General features: G+C 40.7%; 1 protein-coding gene across 2 annotated transcripts in view; it reads right to left on the bottom strand.

The window, feature by feature from the left end:
* Positions 1 to 12301, bottom strand: part of pitpnm3 (PITPNM family member 3) — a 106280-nt gene extending 93979 nt beyond the window's left edge. For both annotated transcript variants that reach the window (XM_037775637.1, XM_037775638.1), the window contains exon 1: positions 11726 to 12301. In XM_037775637.1, coding sequence (XP_037631565.1) covers positions 11726 to 11741 — 16 coding nt within the window. In that variant the 5' untranslated portion in view covers positions 11742 to 12301. The remainder of the gene's footprint in view (positions 1 to 11725) is intronic.
* Positions 12302 to 14927: the final 2626 nt, after the last annotated feature.

Raw genomic sequence — 14927 nt, 5'->3', positions numbered from 1 at the left:
ATATTGTGCCTTAAGGCTGGCCCACACTAAAAGATTTTTCAAATCTTAACAGATGTTAAAAATGTGAGAGACCCCACACATAACGACACATTATGATAAATTTAAGTTTTATTCCTATAGTGTGTGGTGAGTAACAATTTGGCCAAAACAGCAGCACACCACACACTAACAGATTCCATTCATGAGCAACAAGAGTCCCGACTAAAAAAAAAAGGAAGTCTCGCCAAATCTCTCGCGATCAAAACGTGACTTTAGTGTAAACAAACATAGTGGACGACGGTCCTTCCGCTTCAGTCAGTTTAGTTCTCAATTGGCTATCCCACGTGACTGCATCATCGGCTGTCCTCGGGGTTCCCCACACCCAACAGAATATGCGTATAGTCGTATATAAATATTGAACATGTTCATTATTTACGATTTGAGATCGGTGCGGCCAGGATGGACTTCCGAGCCGATCGGGGGAAATAAAATTCACTCTTAACATACCTCACACCACAGGAATATCTGGAAAGAAAATCTTTAGAACCGTCAAAAAATCGGGGCTTTGCTGACGATCGTTGGGAGGGAGGAATCGGGCCCAAAATCGGCTTGATTCTCGTGTAGTGTGTAGCTGGCATTAGGGCACTTTCACCATAGTCTGTTTGGCTAGTCCGAATCAGAGTGAACTTCTCCTCCAGTTTATCTCTTTAGTTTAACTTTATAAAATTTCAGAATTTTTGTTGACTTTATATAGCATATTATGTATGTTCCCTTTGGCCCAAATGTCAAGCAAACATCGGACTAAGTCCAGGTCAGTCCTCTCCCACTCATGTTTACCTGTTGTTAACCTGTGTCCATCTCAACAAATGCCCGTGCCCATAATCCCCTACGTTTTGATTCACTTCCTGCAATTGGGTCAGCTTATGTTCTCACTGCAATCGAACCACACTAGGATTCGCCTCCACAAACAGTTTCGGACCAGTTGTTTTGGTCTGCACCAAAGTACGATTACTACATTCACAAAGGACCAGAGTTCGATTAAAATGGAATAAATGTTGTCTTGTGAAAGCACCTATAATCAAAGAAATTTCCCTGGTCTAGTATTACAAACAAAAGGAGGGAGGCAGGCAGATACTGCACAGCTGCTGTTAGAGGAATCTATATTAAATCTATCTATTACTTTCTGGGCAACAGTTATTGTATAGAAATCTGTAGACAGATTTTATTTATATTTTATTTTCCTGTGTGAAGGTGTTTTTTGTTTATGTTCAATATCCAGCTATGCCTGTGGTGACAATTTGCTGCAGATGTGTCTGCATTTATGGATGAATAAGCTTAATCAAGTTATCTTTCTTCTAAGTGAATGTTAACCTCTTCCATCCTGCATGAGTCATACGTTATATGACATTCACAATGCGAGAAAATCTCTCACTCTCTCTGTCTCAGGTTATCCTGCTGAAATAAATCCTTATAATTTATGAATCTATACGGTATTTTCCATTGATTTGTCAGTGTAATTCACACACTAAATACATATGATTTACGGGAAATTCAATACAGACACGTTAACCTGTAGGGCTGTGATATAAAGGGTAATTTGTTTTCTATTGGCAGCTGTTGAAGATGCTGTGAAGTTATGGATTCAGGTTGGTAACTCTGGGAGACGAGTGAGAAATAGCTCAACTGCAGCTCCTGAAAGATTTATAATTGAACACATTCATCTTTCTATCTTCTATTACGTATATTTGCCTCGAGTACTCAAATCATCCTAAGAAGATCAAGAAGAAGAACATTCCAGCCTTGGATTGCACAACTGCCTCCAGCTGTACAGAGAGGGAGTTGGAAATATATCTAAACCCCACTTTTATACCAAGTTAAACTCAAGTATTTGCTGAATTGTTCAATGTTATGAAATATTAAAACCGGGAGTGGGCAATGAAAAATGGGAGTCTCCTGGGAAAATCGGGAGGGTTGGCAAACATGGCCGCTGGTTCACTTATACTGGGTCTGATCATCTGGGGGTTTCAACATGCAGCTGGCTTTAATTGCAGTTTAATTCATCTTGCAGGTGTCTTTCACAGAAGGGCATAATTTCCACAAATCTCACAGGATATATGCATACGCATTCATAATTGTACCTGTATCTCAAAGTGGCATAAATATAGTTAAAAAATCCTCTAGTGTGGAAATATTAAAGTCAAGTACAACTACCTAAAAAATGTACTGAAGCACAGTAGTGTGTAAAAAAAAGGGACAGGTTGGTCAATAATTACTGCACCTTGAAGACTCCCCATCGCTCCACACATCAGATGTTTTTTGTCCGTTTAGCGGATGCTTCAGTGATTTATTCGCTAAGTCTGTTTTCATTGCACTTTGTCGCATTTTGTTTTTATTGATATACAAAGTTCCCACCTAAGCTAAACATAAAAATCTTTTTTGCAATTTTTTTTAATGCACAAATTGAAAATGCACATAAAAATATGTTGATAGAAACACACTGACAGACGTGGCAAATCCGATGACTTTCATTTGTAACCATTTTGGAATTCACTGACAAATGAAGTCGTGCCAATAGGCAACGTATCCTCACACAACAGTTTGTATGATATCTCACGAAAAGTTATTCCTCATTTTTCGCGCGTTTTCCTACGAATGTCCAGCAACATGTGACGCACGTGTCAATTTCTGCTGCAGTCTTTTCAAAATAAACTTCCGTCTCCACAGGAAACAACTTGGTTAGGTTTAGGCAACGAAACTACTTAGTTAGGTTTAGGAAAAGATTGGCTTGGTTGGGTTTAGGCAACAAAACTGCTTGATTACGTTTAGGAAAAGATCATGCTTTGGGTTAAAATAACAGTTACATGACAAATAAATCAATGTTGACTTCTGGTTTCACACGGGGTATGAACATCGGCCTCCTGGGCAAAAGTCCGGTGTTCTTTGACCAACGCATCCACCCCGACCTCCTCCCCTACACGGTGTATGTTGCTCTTCATACATCCTGGTTCATGATTACATGGATAACATACAAATTTATTTTGTGGAATTCATACGAATTACAGACCAATTCCGGACCAATAGATTAATTTCAGCCAAAAACAGTCCACTGTTACCAACTCAGTCCTCCTACCACAAGGTTTATATGCTTGTAATATGTATGTATGCAAGACAAAAAGTAAAGTATTCCAGATTTTAATGTGAAATTGCTTCAACGTGAGTTTGAAGAAGGTCCTCATAAAGTGGTCAGGGTTTTCAGGATAATGAGCAAGCCCTCAGCACTAAGGACAACCTCATAGCAGGAATCTGCTTTTGATCAGTTGCTACCATCCTCAAGGAATTTCTTCTTGCCGGAGTTTCATCTCTCATTGCCCCTCTCTTCTCTCCAACCCAGATGGTCTGAAGGTATGAGAGTGCCAATATCCACATTTTGTAATTAGCAGCATTTCATATTCAAGGAACTCTGAGCAACTAACGGCACCCAAATGAGCCACCGGGTCATAGGCGATGGCAACGGCTGCTGTCACGCAGAGAGGAAGCGCAGGAGGGCTCTCTGATGATGATGCAAACCACTTCTGAGTGAATATTGGACGAGCCACAACATCAGACTGTGATATCTGCCACGTCAAGAGGAAATCTAATAATGTGTTTCTTCTCCGCGTGGAGAGGGGGGAGGAAATGAGAAGTGCCGACATGCAACATGCCCCAGTAAAGATGAAAATTACAAGGACTTGACTAGACATGATGTACGGAAATCAACAAGGAGAGATGGAAAAAGATTCTGTGTCTGTTAATGCCACACTGAACATCCTGTGGTTCAAAAAAGGTTAACAATAAAGTTGGCAGAAGTCTGCCTGGTCCGCTGTGAGCTGGAAGTAGCTATAAATAGCCTGTCCCCTAATTTAATTAAACCTCATTTCAGCACAAAGTTAAAATCAATCTCTACAGCCAATGAGAGACATCGTGGAGATTGATTCATCCTCAAAAATGTTGAAACGGTCACAGCTTCACCTTCCAGACATTATCCCCCTGGATGCTATTTATCTGCACTGCAGCTACGCAGATCAGCGCTCGCATCGACTGTTAATGGACTGCCTACGCCACGACTAGGTGATAATCACCGTTACTAGCTGCACACTCTCCCCTTCTGTCGATGCAGCGATGTCCACATATAGTACTGCATGTCCAGCCTGTGGAGGACTCCATGTGAAGGGGTTACATTATGAACTCCATGCTCTTATGATTTTAAATTGGATAAACACTGGGTTGAAGAAGCAATCACTTAATTACAGCTTACTGGTGAGGGGATCACAAACCCCAACTATAATTTTCATACATGATTTAAGTATTTGATTATGAATTTGGGAGGGTGAGGAAACCAGATGGCTTGGAAGCTATGCACTGATGTTTTTCCAATTAATTCTATTATTTTTTTATCTTCCCTCAAGGACAACATTTAGACACAGACATTTAGAGTGGAGTTTCTGGCCACCTAGCGAATGTGTGTCCAATATTCACTCCTGTTTTAGCTCTGTTTTTGGTCTCCGCCACCTCTTGGGTAAAAATGTCCATCTCTCTTACTAAAAACAGCTGCCAAAATGACCCTATGAGAGTGTCGAGAGTGACCCAAAACAGTAAAGCAGTGGGCCATAAAACCATAACAATGAACCAAACCTTTGTAGCCTAAACCTTTGTGAAATTGCCTGTCGAAAAAAAACAATGGTTATCCTCGACATCCTCATGCTTGATTTATGCTTGACAGATCTGCTAGGTTTGAGATTGTCCGCATTGCCAAAGTGACATCACACCATCAGACACGCAGGTGTCATGTGGCAGGTTTTCGCCTAGAAACCATGCTGAAACCATGCGGTAGACATGAGTTTTTGATACACTGACCCCTACAGTTTTGGAGAATATTGGTTTTCCGCAAGGAGAAACCCGCAGAGAGTATAAAAGATCCAAACATTTCCTCGTCATGATTCCGCATCAGCTCATGTCCAGCATGACCAAGGCTTTAGTCTGATCGCTTATAGTATTTTGCGCTACTAATGATTATTTCCATTATTGATTAATCTGGCTATTATTTTCTCGAACAGCCAATAAAATGTTTGATATAACATATTAAAATTGCTTGTCTTGTCTGACAAACTGTCTAAACCCTAAAGATATTCAGTTTACTGTCATAAAGAAAACTGGCACATTTGAGAAGGCAAAACTGCTGTAACAGCCGTATGAGAGCAGTGCAGAGCGGTGGCCGTGAGCTAGCCAGTGGGGCACGCTCACATGCACTAAAAGGAACTTGTGGCAGGGCCAGCCCGGCTATGTAAACAAAGCACAGAGAAACTTGGATCACAACACACACTGAGGGAGAGTGACATTATCTGCTCAGGTAGACATTATTCCTCTATATCTTTACATAGCAAATAGTTGTTTGCTGCTATATTAATGCTCTGGATATCGTATAGAGCATCTTTAAAAAAAGTAATTTTACAACAATTTGAATGAGTGAATTCAACTGGATGCTCTCTGGCAGGTGCTTCCAATCAATCATCAATGTAAACTAGCCGAAAACCCAAAATGATATGAACCTTCTAAAACATTTGCACCACACTAGTAGATTTTAAACAAAATGTCTTTGCTAACAGTCTAGCATTAAAGAGCTGAGTGAGAGCACCTTTAAAAAGCCCATTTAGAGAGTCTGAGAGCTTTTTCACAGCCAGAAATCTGTGATTCACTAAAGGCGAGACAGAAAACGCTGTTTCTGCCTTCCCCTTTGTATTCAGACACCATTGTGACGTCAAGACATTTAGGCCGTGACAAACAACAAGTCGACTGGTGCCCGGCTCCAGGTGAGACGGTCCCCTGCCACCGTCTTGTCTCCGACCTCAAATAGCAGCGGGCCAGCTGCTGTGTGCATTGCGAGTAGCTGCTCCCCGACATGGGCCCAGTGTGCTTCCCCATGACAAACACGTATTAAATTTAAATTAGCACTGTTTTGTATGATCAAATAAGATAACAGAGGTCACAGGCTGAATGCATTAGCACACGCCTCTGTAGGATTTAGAGAACATTGTGGTGCTGCTTGTTGAGCAGGCTGTCTGGGGACTATTTGCCAGGACGACAACCCAACACACAGCAAGCCGCTGCTGTATAATAGAGTTTATAAAAGTATGTATCATGTCTTAAACTGAGTGATATGAACTGGGTTTGGACCATCACTGACAGCTTCAAATAAAATCGTTTTTGCAGAAAATGTGCCAGCAGTCTATTCCCTGTTACAACATGACAAACGTGACAGATTCAATACTAAAATACTGCATTCAGCATTCACTATTCACCTTGACAGAGAAAGAGGAGGAAGCAGAGAGAAAAATAGAGAGACTGTTCATCAGCATCCTTCAGCTCTATTTTTAGCTTGATGCTGAATCTCAGCAAAACAGCAGGTAGGCTACCATTTATTTTATTTGGACAGCAAATGAAAAAAACACCCCTTCAGACTGATCCAATTTCACAAATATGACGAATAAAAAAATGCTCAGAGGTGCGATATCTCACACTGAGCGCTGGAATGGTTCATGAAATCTTTAGGGAGGACAAACAGTAGGGATCAGTTAAGACTCTGGGGAGGGGAGGATGACGAACATGACTGAGGATGATTAGAAAAGCAAAAGTTCTTAAAGAGATTTGGCAGCACAAGACCTGTGTGGCTTCAAGCCGCTGCGGGAATGGGGTGGAAGTAGCCTCACGGAGAGAGAAACAGCCATGTAACTAAAGAGTCTATGGTTTGAATCCCCACACCAGCGAGTTAAATTATGGGTCCCATTAAAAGTAACTGATCAGCAGCCAATAAAAAGACTTAGATGTACGCAGGTGTGAAAATAATTGAATGAGAAGCAGAGCACAGCTAGAATTGAGCATCTGTATTTCTTCACAGAAAGTCAAATTAGACAAAAAACAGTCAGTAAAATGGCTGATCGCCAATTGGCATCACTGAATGTGTGTTCAACAAGACTATAGGAATCACCCATAGCAGCTCTGTGAGGTTGAGTTACAGTGGTGGCTCACAATGGCAATGCTAACATGCTGATGTTATTGTTTAACATTGTTCATCATCTTAGTTTAGCATGTTATCATACTAATGTGCAAACTAATAAACAAAAAGTACATCTGAGGCTGATGGGAATTCGTTTTGCAGGTATTTGGTCATAACCAAGGTGTTGAACAACTTTTAACTCCGGACTTTCACCCAGGAGACCGCTGTTCGTATCCCGTGTGAAACTAGAGTCAACGTTGATTTATTTTGTCACATAATTTCCGAACTTAATTTAAGCCAATTCCATAGTTATTTTAAGCCTAATGTTGACTTATTTGTGACGTAACTTACGTACTTAAGTGACGCTAACTCCATAGTTATTTTAACCCAAACCACCATCTTTTTCTAAACTTAACCACGTGGTGTTGTAGCCTAAACCTAACCAAGTTGTTTCCTGTCAAGACGGAAGTTTATTTTGAAAAGACTGCATGTATGTAACGAGCCGATTTTGACACATATTGCTGGACATTCGTAGGAAAATGCATGAAAGATGAGGAATAGCATTTCGTAAGATATCATACAAACCTCTCTGTAAATTTAAGAGTGTGGTCTTGACCTGCTCTACATGTAAAGTGTCATGAAATAACTTCTGTTGTGATTTGGCGCTATAGAAATAAAATTGACGTGACTTGAATTGCCATCCCGAGCAACACCGCTAAGCCTACATTTTGAGTCACACCTGCTTTATTTTGAGGACTGAAGCATTCCACAGCAGAGCCCTCATAATTCCTGATCATTATTAATAAATCCTTATTGCTCAAAATGATCTTCCAATATTTGGATGATTAAAACTGGGGGGTTCTCTTCTGTTTTAATAGGCAGTCAGTGAATCTGGGCACAATGCCATCGTTTCTGCAAATGCTGAGAAAAGGCACAACAAACTGTAAAGCTCATAGCCCATAAATGCTGGTTGTCATACTTTAATGATGAAATAATATATACAGCACTCATATATTAATCCTTGCCTTTTATATCACAGTCCCTAACCGTGATAATGGTGCAGATTTAGCTCTCAAGTGAGTCAAGAGAGAACCGTTGAATTAGAATCAAGAAGTGTAGAATCCCTTGCAGCCCTCTTATAATTGAAAATGACAAAGATAAGATCTGCATACGTAAGTGAAAGTCGTGAAATTAAAAAGTCCGCTCAATGTTGGCGGGACTTTAAAGAACAATGCTTCCGTTAGAACCGCTCTACTTCACGAGTCTTACTGTGAGCTGAGGTCAAGCGACGTTTAATGAAAACAGATTCACTGCATGTGTGAGATATGAATGCAGTACCAGTAAACCCACACATACTTCACATTGCTCTCAATCTGCCACCGGCCTGCTGGAGCATCACAGGGTTCACGTGATTTTATAGAGCTGGGCTGAAATAATGTAAGGCCTCGCAGTTTCCATTAGCGAGTGAATTTTACGGTGAGGCTCAATGCAATATAATTAAGATTAACTGGAGATGACATCCAGTTGCAGCTGTTGGGAAATAAAAAATGATTTCCCATGCAGTCAGAGAATCTAATTTGTCTTGTGAGATTATCCACTAAAAATACCAGTATTTGCTTGATTTCTAGAGTGGAACAAACTCTTGGTGACCTTAGAGGCTGCACCTGACACTCTTATGTAAAAACATGTACAAAACATCGGTCCCTCAGTTACAGAATGAAAATGATCTTCAGTGTCTGGTGTTTTTATATTTATCCCCTTTCATATTTGTATCATGAGCAGGGTCTTTTATTAACCCTTTCATTGGCATATGCCTCATGTTGAATCTGCTGTGTTGCCAGTCTTTGTTCAAATCCTCATAACTCTATTTCAAATTCTTGCGGCATTGCCATAGTTTCTTAAAAGAAAACCACTGCACTCCTATAGACTAAATGGACCCCTTTGTATTTCCTGGTGCAATGTTTCTTAATGCAGTAGCTGACAGGAAGTAAACTTGGACCAAAGTTGTTGCCCTAGCAATAGAATGGCAATGAAAAGGTCAATGGTTGCTTCTGAAATTCCATACTAACATGCTATTTAGTACAATAAAACAGTATCTGAGATTTTTTAGTATGTCTGAAACCTTAGTATAAAACCAATAGCACGCAAATTGCATACTATTTCCGGTGAAATATTATAGTATGTAACGCTGGACACTACGGCGATCTGAACATCCCACAATACAATGCAGTAGTGACAACAACATTCATAACAGACGTTGACCAACAGCTCTGTAACATCAATAAGACTTTAATTTAACTGTAAATATAAAATTTCACTTTGCTATAGGCGTAATATATATTTTAAATTAGTTCAGACTTTGACTCTCACAAATCGTCGTTTTGGTCACATGAGGTTGGCACGGGTTACCATGGTTACACGTCTCCATCCAGCAAGGAGGCTCTCAGGAAGTGACGACATAAATTACTGCTCACTATGTCTGAAAAGATACATACTACTGTTTATTCACACAAAAGTATGTTGAACGATAGTACACATATTGGGTATGTAGTGTATCATCTTGGTGTGGCTGGACATTCATTGGAAAACGCACGATAAATGAGGTATAAAAGGTGAAAACACTGGCTGGAACTAAACCAAACCTGTGATCACTGATTATTGATTGGGAACATACATATGTAAATTGATTGTAATGTACAATGTTATATTATTGGATTCTATGTATGATGTGGTATTTTCTTAAAAGCCTAACCAGGAAAAGGTCCGCAAATTAGCTACGGCTAGAAGTTCTATATAGATTGCATCGGTTGCACTTTAATTAAGTAAGCTATCATACTAACCGTTGTATGAGGAAACGTTGGCTAGGAGCATAATGTAGCCTCAAGATGCTAGTCTCGAGCATAGATGAGGAGCTGCCTACAGAGGTCTGATAAGCTCACTTCTTTCTAACTCCACATCCCTAGATTTATTTTCAAACTTGGAGTCTTCAGCCCCGACCAATGCTGACTCAAGTGACGTCACTTGAGGCAACTTATTAGATTTCACACAGCTCCCTCTGGAGCCACAAAAGGTTTTACACAACTTTTTTTGCAGAAACCCAGAATAGTTCTATTTCATTTTAATGGTGCAATCATAAAAACATGGTGTCTTTGGAATAATTCACTCAATGAAAGTAGCACACATCGCTGCAATGAAATGTGGGAGCAGATACAGAAAATACATCCTGTCTAAATTTAAGGAACCCAGGTAGAGATTTAATGGGTTAATGCAACTCCTGATCTCAGGCACTTTATTTGAATCAGCCTCCAGTCGAAAGGGAAATATTTTATTATTCATATTCTATTTTAGAGACTTTCCACTTTGTGTGTCACTACACCCTCATATCTAGTGAGAATGTTACTTTAAATCCGAGACAGCAATATTTTAAAGCCCAAACCACACTGAATAAAATCTCCTCTCTATTGTGACACTACTGAGAGTAATAATGATTTGATATTGTATTGATCCCTGCGGGGAGATTCTCTTTCCGCTCTCGCCTCGTGGAAAAGGGCAGAGCATAAACGCCACATAGCCTACAGAACAGTGAGCCCGAAGCTGGGAGAGATTCAGTGACTTGCTCAAAGGCTCTTCGGCAGGGCAGACATGCATGACAACAACACACGGAAATAAACTCTGGACCTCGAGGCTGAAGAAAGGCCTGACTAGTCACAATGCCACCCTGCTGCCACCAGCATGATGGTCAGGTTTTTATATTAACTTGACACCAAAACATGTGTGTTAATGTGTTGTTGTTTTTTAAAAAATCCGTCTAAAAATAAAAGAAAGACTTTCAGTCTGAACATGATGTTTGTTCATACACAGAGGTAATCCTAACAATAAATACATTTCAGAGTGCTGCATTTTTTTTGGCAAATTACCTAAAATACCACAATGCAAGCAGGTGCCATATTTGCAGCAAAATAATCTTTTGAATGAGTAACAATAAACCTTTTATGGCACAGAAATGTGAAGACCTCAGAGCTGATGCTGTCCTGTCAACAGTATACTGCCCCCCCCCACCCCCCCCCCCCCACCCCACCTCATATCCAATTAACAATCAAATGAGCTGCATGGAAAAAAAACAAAAAAAACTGCCTGCTATTATTAGAAATGCACTGAACTCCTCTGTATTATCCTTTTGTTCAGTTCTTCTTCTACCTCTCCTGATTTAACCTCATCCTGGCTGTTTATTTTCTGATTTTATTTGCCTGATGCTAGAAATAGAGCAGATGTCAGAATGTGTGTCTACAGATTCTGTGACCTGATTGGGGATTTCAGCAAAAGTTTTTTTTTTTTTTTTTTTTTTCATTAGGCCTATATATGCTCCCTGAATTTTAGTAATAATAGTGTCACCCCCCCATATGGTATTTCTAGGGTCACACAGAACAGGTGACCACACACACATTGAGTCATTTTTTTAATCTATTTGACCCTGCAGCGTCACATAATCTGACGGGTCACACATTTCGTTGGCACAGACACAGACACAGAGACAGACAGGACAGATATATAAGGACAAGACACGGGCTGGACAGTGCAGTGTTTTTAAGACCGTCGCACATTCCTACAGATTGCCTCTATCCATCCATGCAGCACGCGTCTAGTGCGCGCCAACATCCAGCAGCAGCACGAGACGCGCTCTGCCTGTCTACCTGTTAGCACGAGAGCATGCCTTACCTTTTCCTCTCGACATAGTGTCCTCTCCCGCGTGTCTCCCGTCTGCGGTCACTCAGTAAAAAGCCGTCACGTTATTGTGCGCGGCAGCCAGCGTCTCGTGTCGGATAGTTAATTAAAAAGCAGCGGCTCTTCCTCCTGTCCTCTCCCTCTCCCTCTCCCTCTGCTGCTGCTGCTGCACCTTGACGCCTGCCAGCCAGACTGAAGCAGCCAGGCACAGCTGCCGTGTCGGTCTCACTCTCACTGTGGAGAAGACAATCTACGAAATGTGCAGCTGCTCTCATTCACCTGAGTGAAGTCCCTCAGAGCAGCGGCCCGCCCATGATGCCGCAGACATACTTTGGGTATTTGTTGTATCTGTGCAGACTTCGCTCACATGTCATGATGCCCACCCAGCAGCGAAGCAGCAGCAGCAGCAACCCTCTCTCCACCTCTCTCCTCCTCCTCCTCCTCCTCCTCCTCTCCGCCGCTAACATCAGCCAGAGTTCCTCCAAACAGGACCCGGGTGCTGCAGCTCGACTGCCTCCAGCGGTGCGCTCACGTCCGCGGATGCAGCTGCTGAAGGGCGTCCGTCCTCTTTCCCATCACCATCACCATCACCATCACCATCACACTAAGTCTGACTTTGCAAAAATACTCAGGAAGAATCCCGAAATGAAGGGAAAAAAAAGCTGTTCTAGTGACTTAAACATGCCTTCATTGGCACGACTCATTTAATTATGCTTAAATATTTCATTCAATTCCACTGGATCTATCAGAGCAAAATCACTAATCTGCACAGAAATATTGCAGATATTGAACCAAATATCCTATCACCACCACCGAAGTCTGACTTTGCAAAAATACTCAGGAAGAATCCCTTAATGAAGACATAAAAAAGCTGTTTTAGTGACTTAAACACAAAGAAATGCCTTCATTGGCACGACTCATTTAATTAGCCTAAATATTTAATTCCACTGGATCTATCTGCAAAATCACTAATCTGCACAGAAATATTTCAGATATTAAATCGAATATCCCATCACCACCACCCAAGTCTGACTTTGCAAAATACTCAAGAAGAATCCTAAATGAAGAAAAAAAAGCTGTTTTAGCGACTTAAACACAAAAGAAATGCCCTCATTGGCACGACTCATTTAATTTGCCTAAATTTTTAATTCAATTCCACTGGATCTATCAGAGCAAAATCACTAATCGGCACAGAAATATTGCCGATATTAAACCGAATATTAAATATAAAGTAAGTCATTGTAATGTCACTCAAGTAGCCAGTGTTGTATATATTTTTCCCTATGCAGGGTGTGGCTGTCATATTTACTATAGCCTATAAAAGAAGATGAGGTGTGAAGATGATGAGCAGAATGACAATACATCACAACATAATCATAAATCTGCAGGAATTACACAGATTATTACATTTAAAGTGGGTTAAAGTAATTGTGAGTGTCAGGAATGATTATGAAAGACACTCAATCACAGCAGAAGTCTGCACAGGAAGAGCCTATTAGACGAATTGCACAGACTATTAAATATATAAGTATAATTAAGTATTTGACAGCTGCTCAGAGAAGGCGAGGCTCCAGCTCGGCTCTGATTGGTTGTTTTCCTCTGATCTGTGAAATCTTGCACGTGATTTTTTTCAGATTACCTGTCTCATGCACTATTGTCAGGATATAGTGATCATTTTATAAAATTAACTTTTTTTGGAATCATATTTGCTCCATTTCTACCCACTGCTGCTTTAAGTTACGGCACATCCGGAGTTATTTTAACCCAAATCGCGGTCTTAGTGATGTCATAATTAAGTAACATCACTTTAGGCAATTTATCAGATTTCACACAGCTCCCTCTGGAGCCATAAAAGGCTTTACACAACTTTTTTTCAAATGTGAAAATGTGTAAAATGATGCAGAAAACCCCAAATCAAATCCACTGGATCTATCACAGCACATCTGTACAGAAATATTGCAGGAATTAAACAGAATATTAAATATAAAGTAAGTCATTGTAATGTTACAAAAATAGCCAGTGTTGTAGGCTATATATATTTTTCCCTATGCAGGGTGTGGCTGTCATATTTACTATAGCCTATAAAAGAAGATGAGGTGTCAATGAAGAGCAGGAGGGACAATACATCACCGCATAATCATAAATGCAGGAATTACACAGATTAGTACATTTAAAGTGGGTTAAAGTAATTGTGAGTGTCAGGAATTAATATGAAAGACACTAAATCACAGCAGAAATCTGCACGGGTAGAGCCTATTAGACGAATTGCACAGACTATTAAATATAATAAAGCAGCAAAAATCCCCTTTGAGTGTCACACAAAAACTTACATCGCAGGCTATATTTTCCCTCTGTGGGGCGCGGCTGTTACATATCGAGTATATAAAGAAAGGATGAGGTACAGGGATGAAGAGCAGGACACTAAATCACTGCAGGATGAAGGGGTGAAAGCTAACACCCCTGTCAACCATCCATCACTGAAGCAGCAGGTGCCACCTCGGTCACGTAGGGGCAGTCACCCAGGCAGAAGAGAAAATCAAGAAGAGCCTCAAAATAAAACCAAACCCATCAAAATAAAACCCTCTGCACATGCTTTTCTCCTCTTTTGCTTTCTAGGGATGAAAGAGAAATGAAGCATATATATCATGTCCCCTCAGCTTGAAATCCTTTATATCCAGTTGTGAGATTGTGTCTCTAATTAATTTTTAAGCTCATCTTGACCTCCACTACTGCAATACTTGACCTGAATTTGATGCATTTTCTCACTGAGCGCTTATGGTACACATTACACACAAGCGGTCATAACGTTAACACCTGCTGGGTTTATACCTCTTCTCGTATATGTGACCACACACGAGGTCACACGGTTCCAGCAGGATGGTCATTTGATCATTTGGCAGCCGCGCAATGAATATTGATAGAGGAAAACGCCCGTGGCAGAACCATTGCCCTGGAATCTGAGAGCCGGTTACGCTACATTACCGAACTGTACTGGGAATACATGCAGCCAATTTGTGTTTATCATAGAAGCCAATGACAATACACACTTCTGGCCCAGAACACTGAGCTGAGATCCCACTAAGAAAAACTAATAGGAAAAAAGCCTCAAGGCCAGGAAGCCAGCAAGACAGATAGCACTGATTACACCAAATGGCTGCACTGACTGGATCCAAGTGAAAAAAACATTAAAGGCTAA

This window comes from Sebastes umbrosus, chromosome 7 (assembly GCF_015220745.1).
Source record: "Sebastes umbrosus isolate fSebUmb1 chromosome 7, fSebUmb1.pri, whole genome shotgun sequence".
Taxonomy (NCBI): domain Eukaryota; kingdom Metazoa; phylum Chordata; class Actinopteri; order Perciformes; family Sebastidae; genus Sebastes; species Sebastes umbrosus.
The sequence above is the reverse complement of the archived record's forward strand: the minus strand, read 5'-3'. Positions and strand labels throughout refer to the sequence as shown.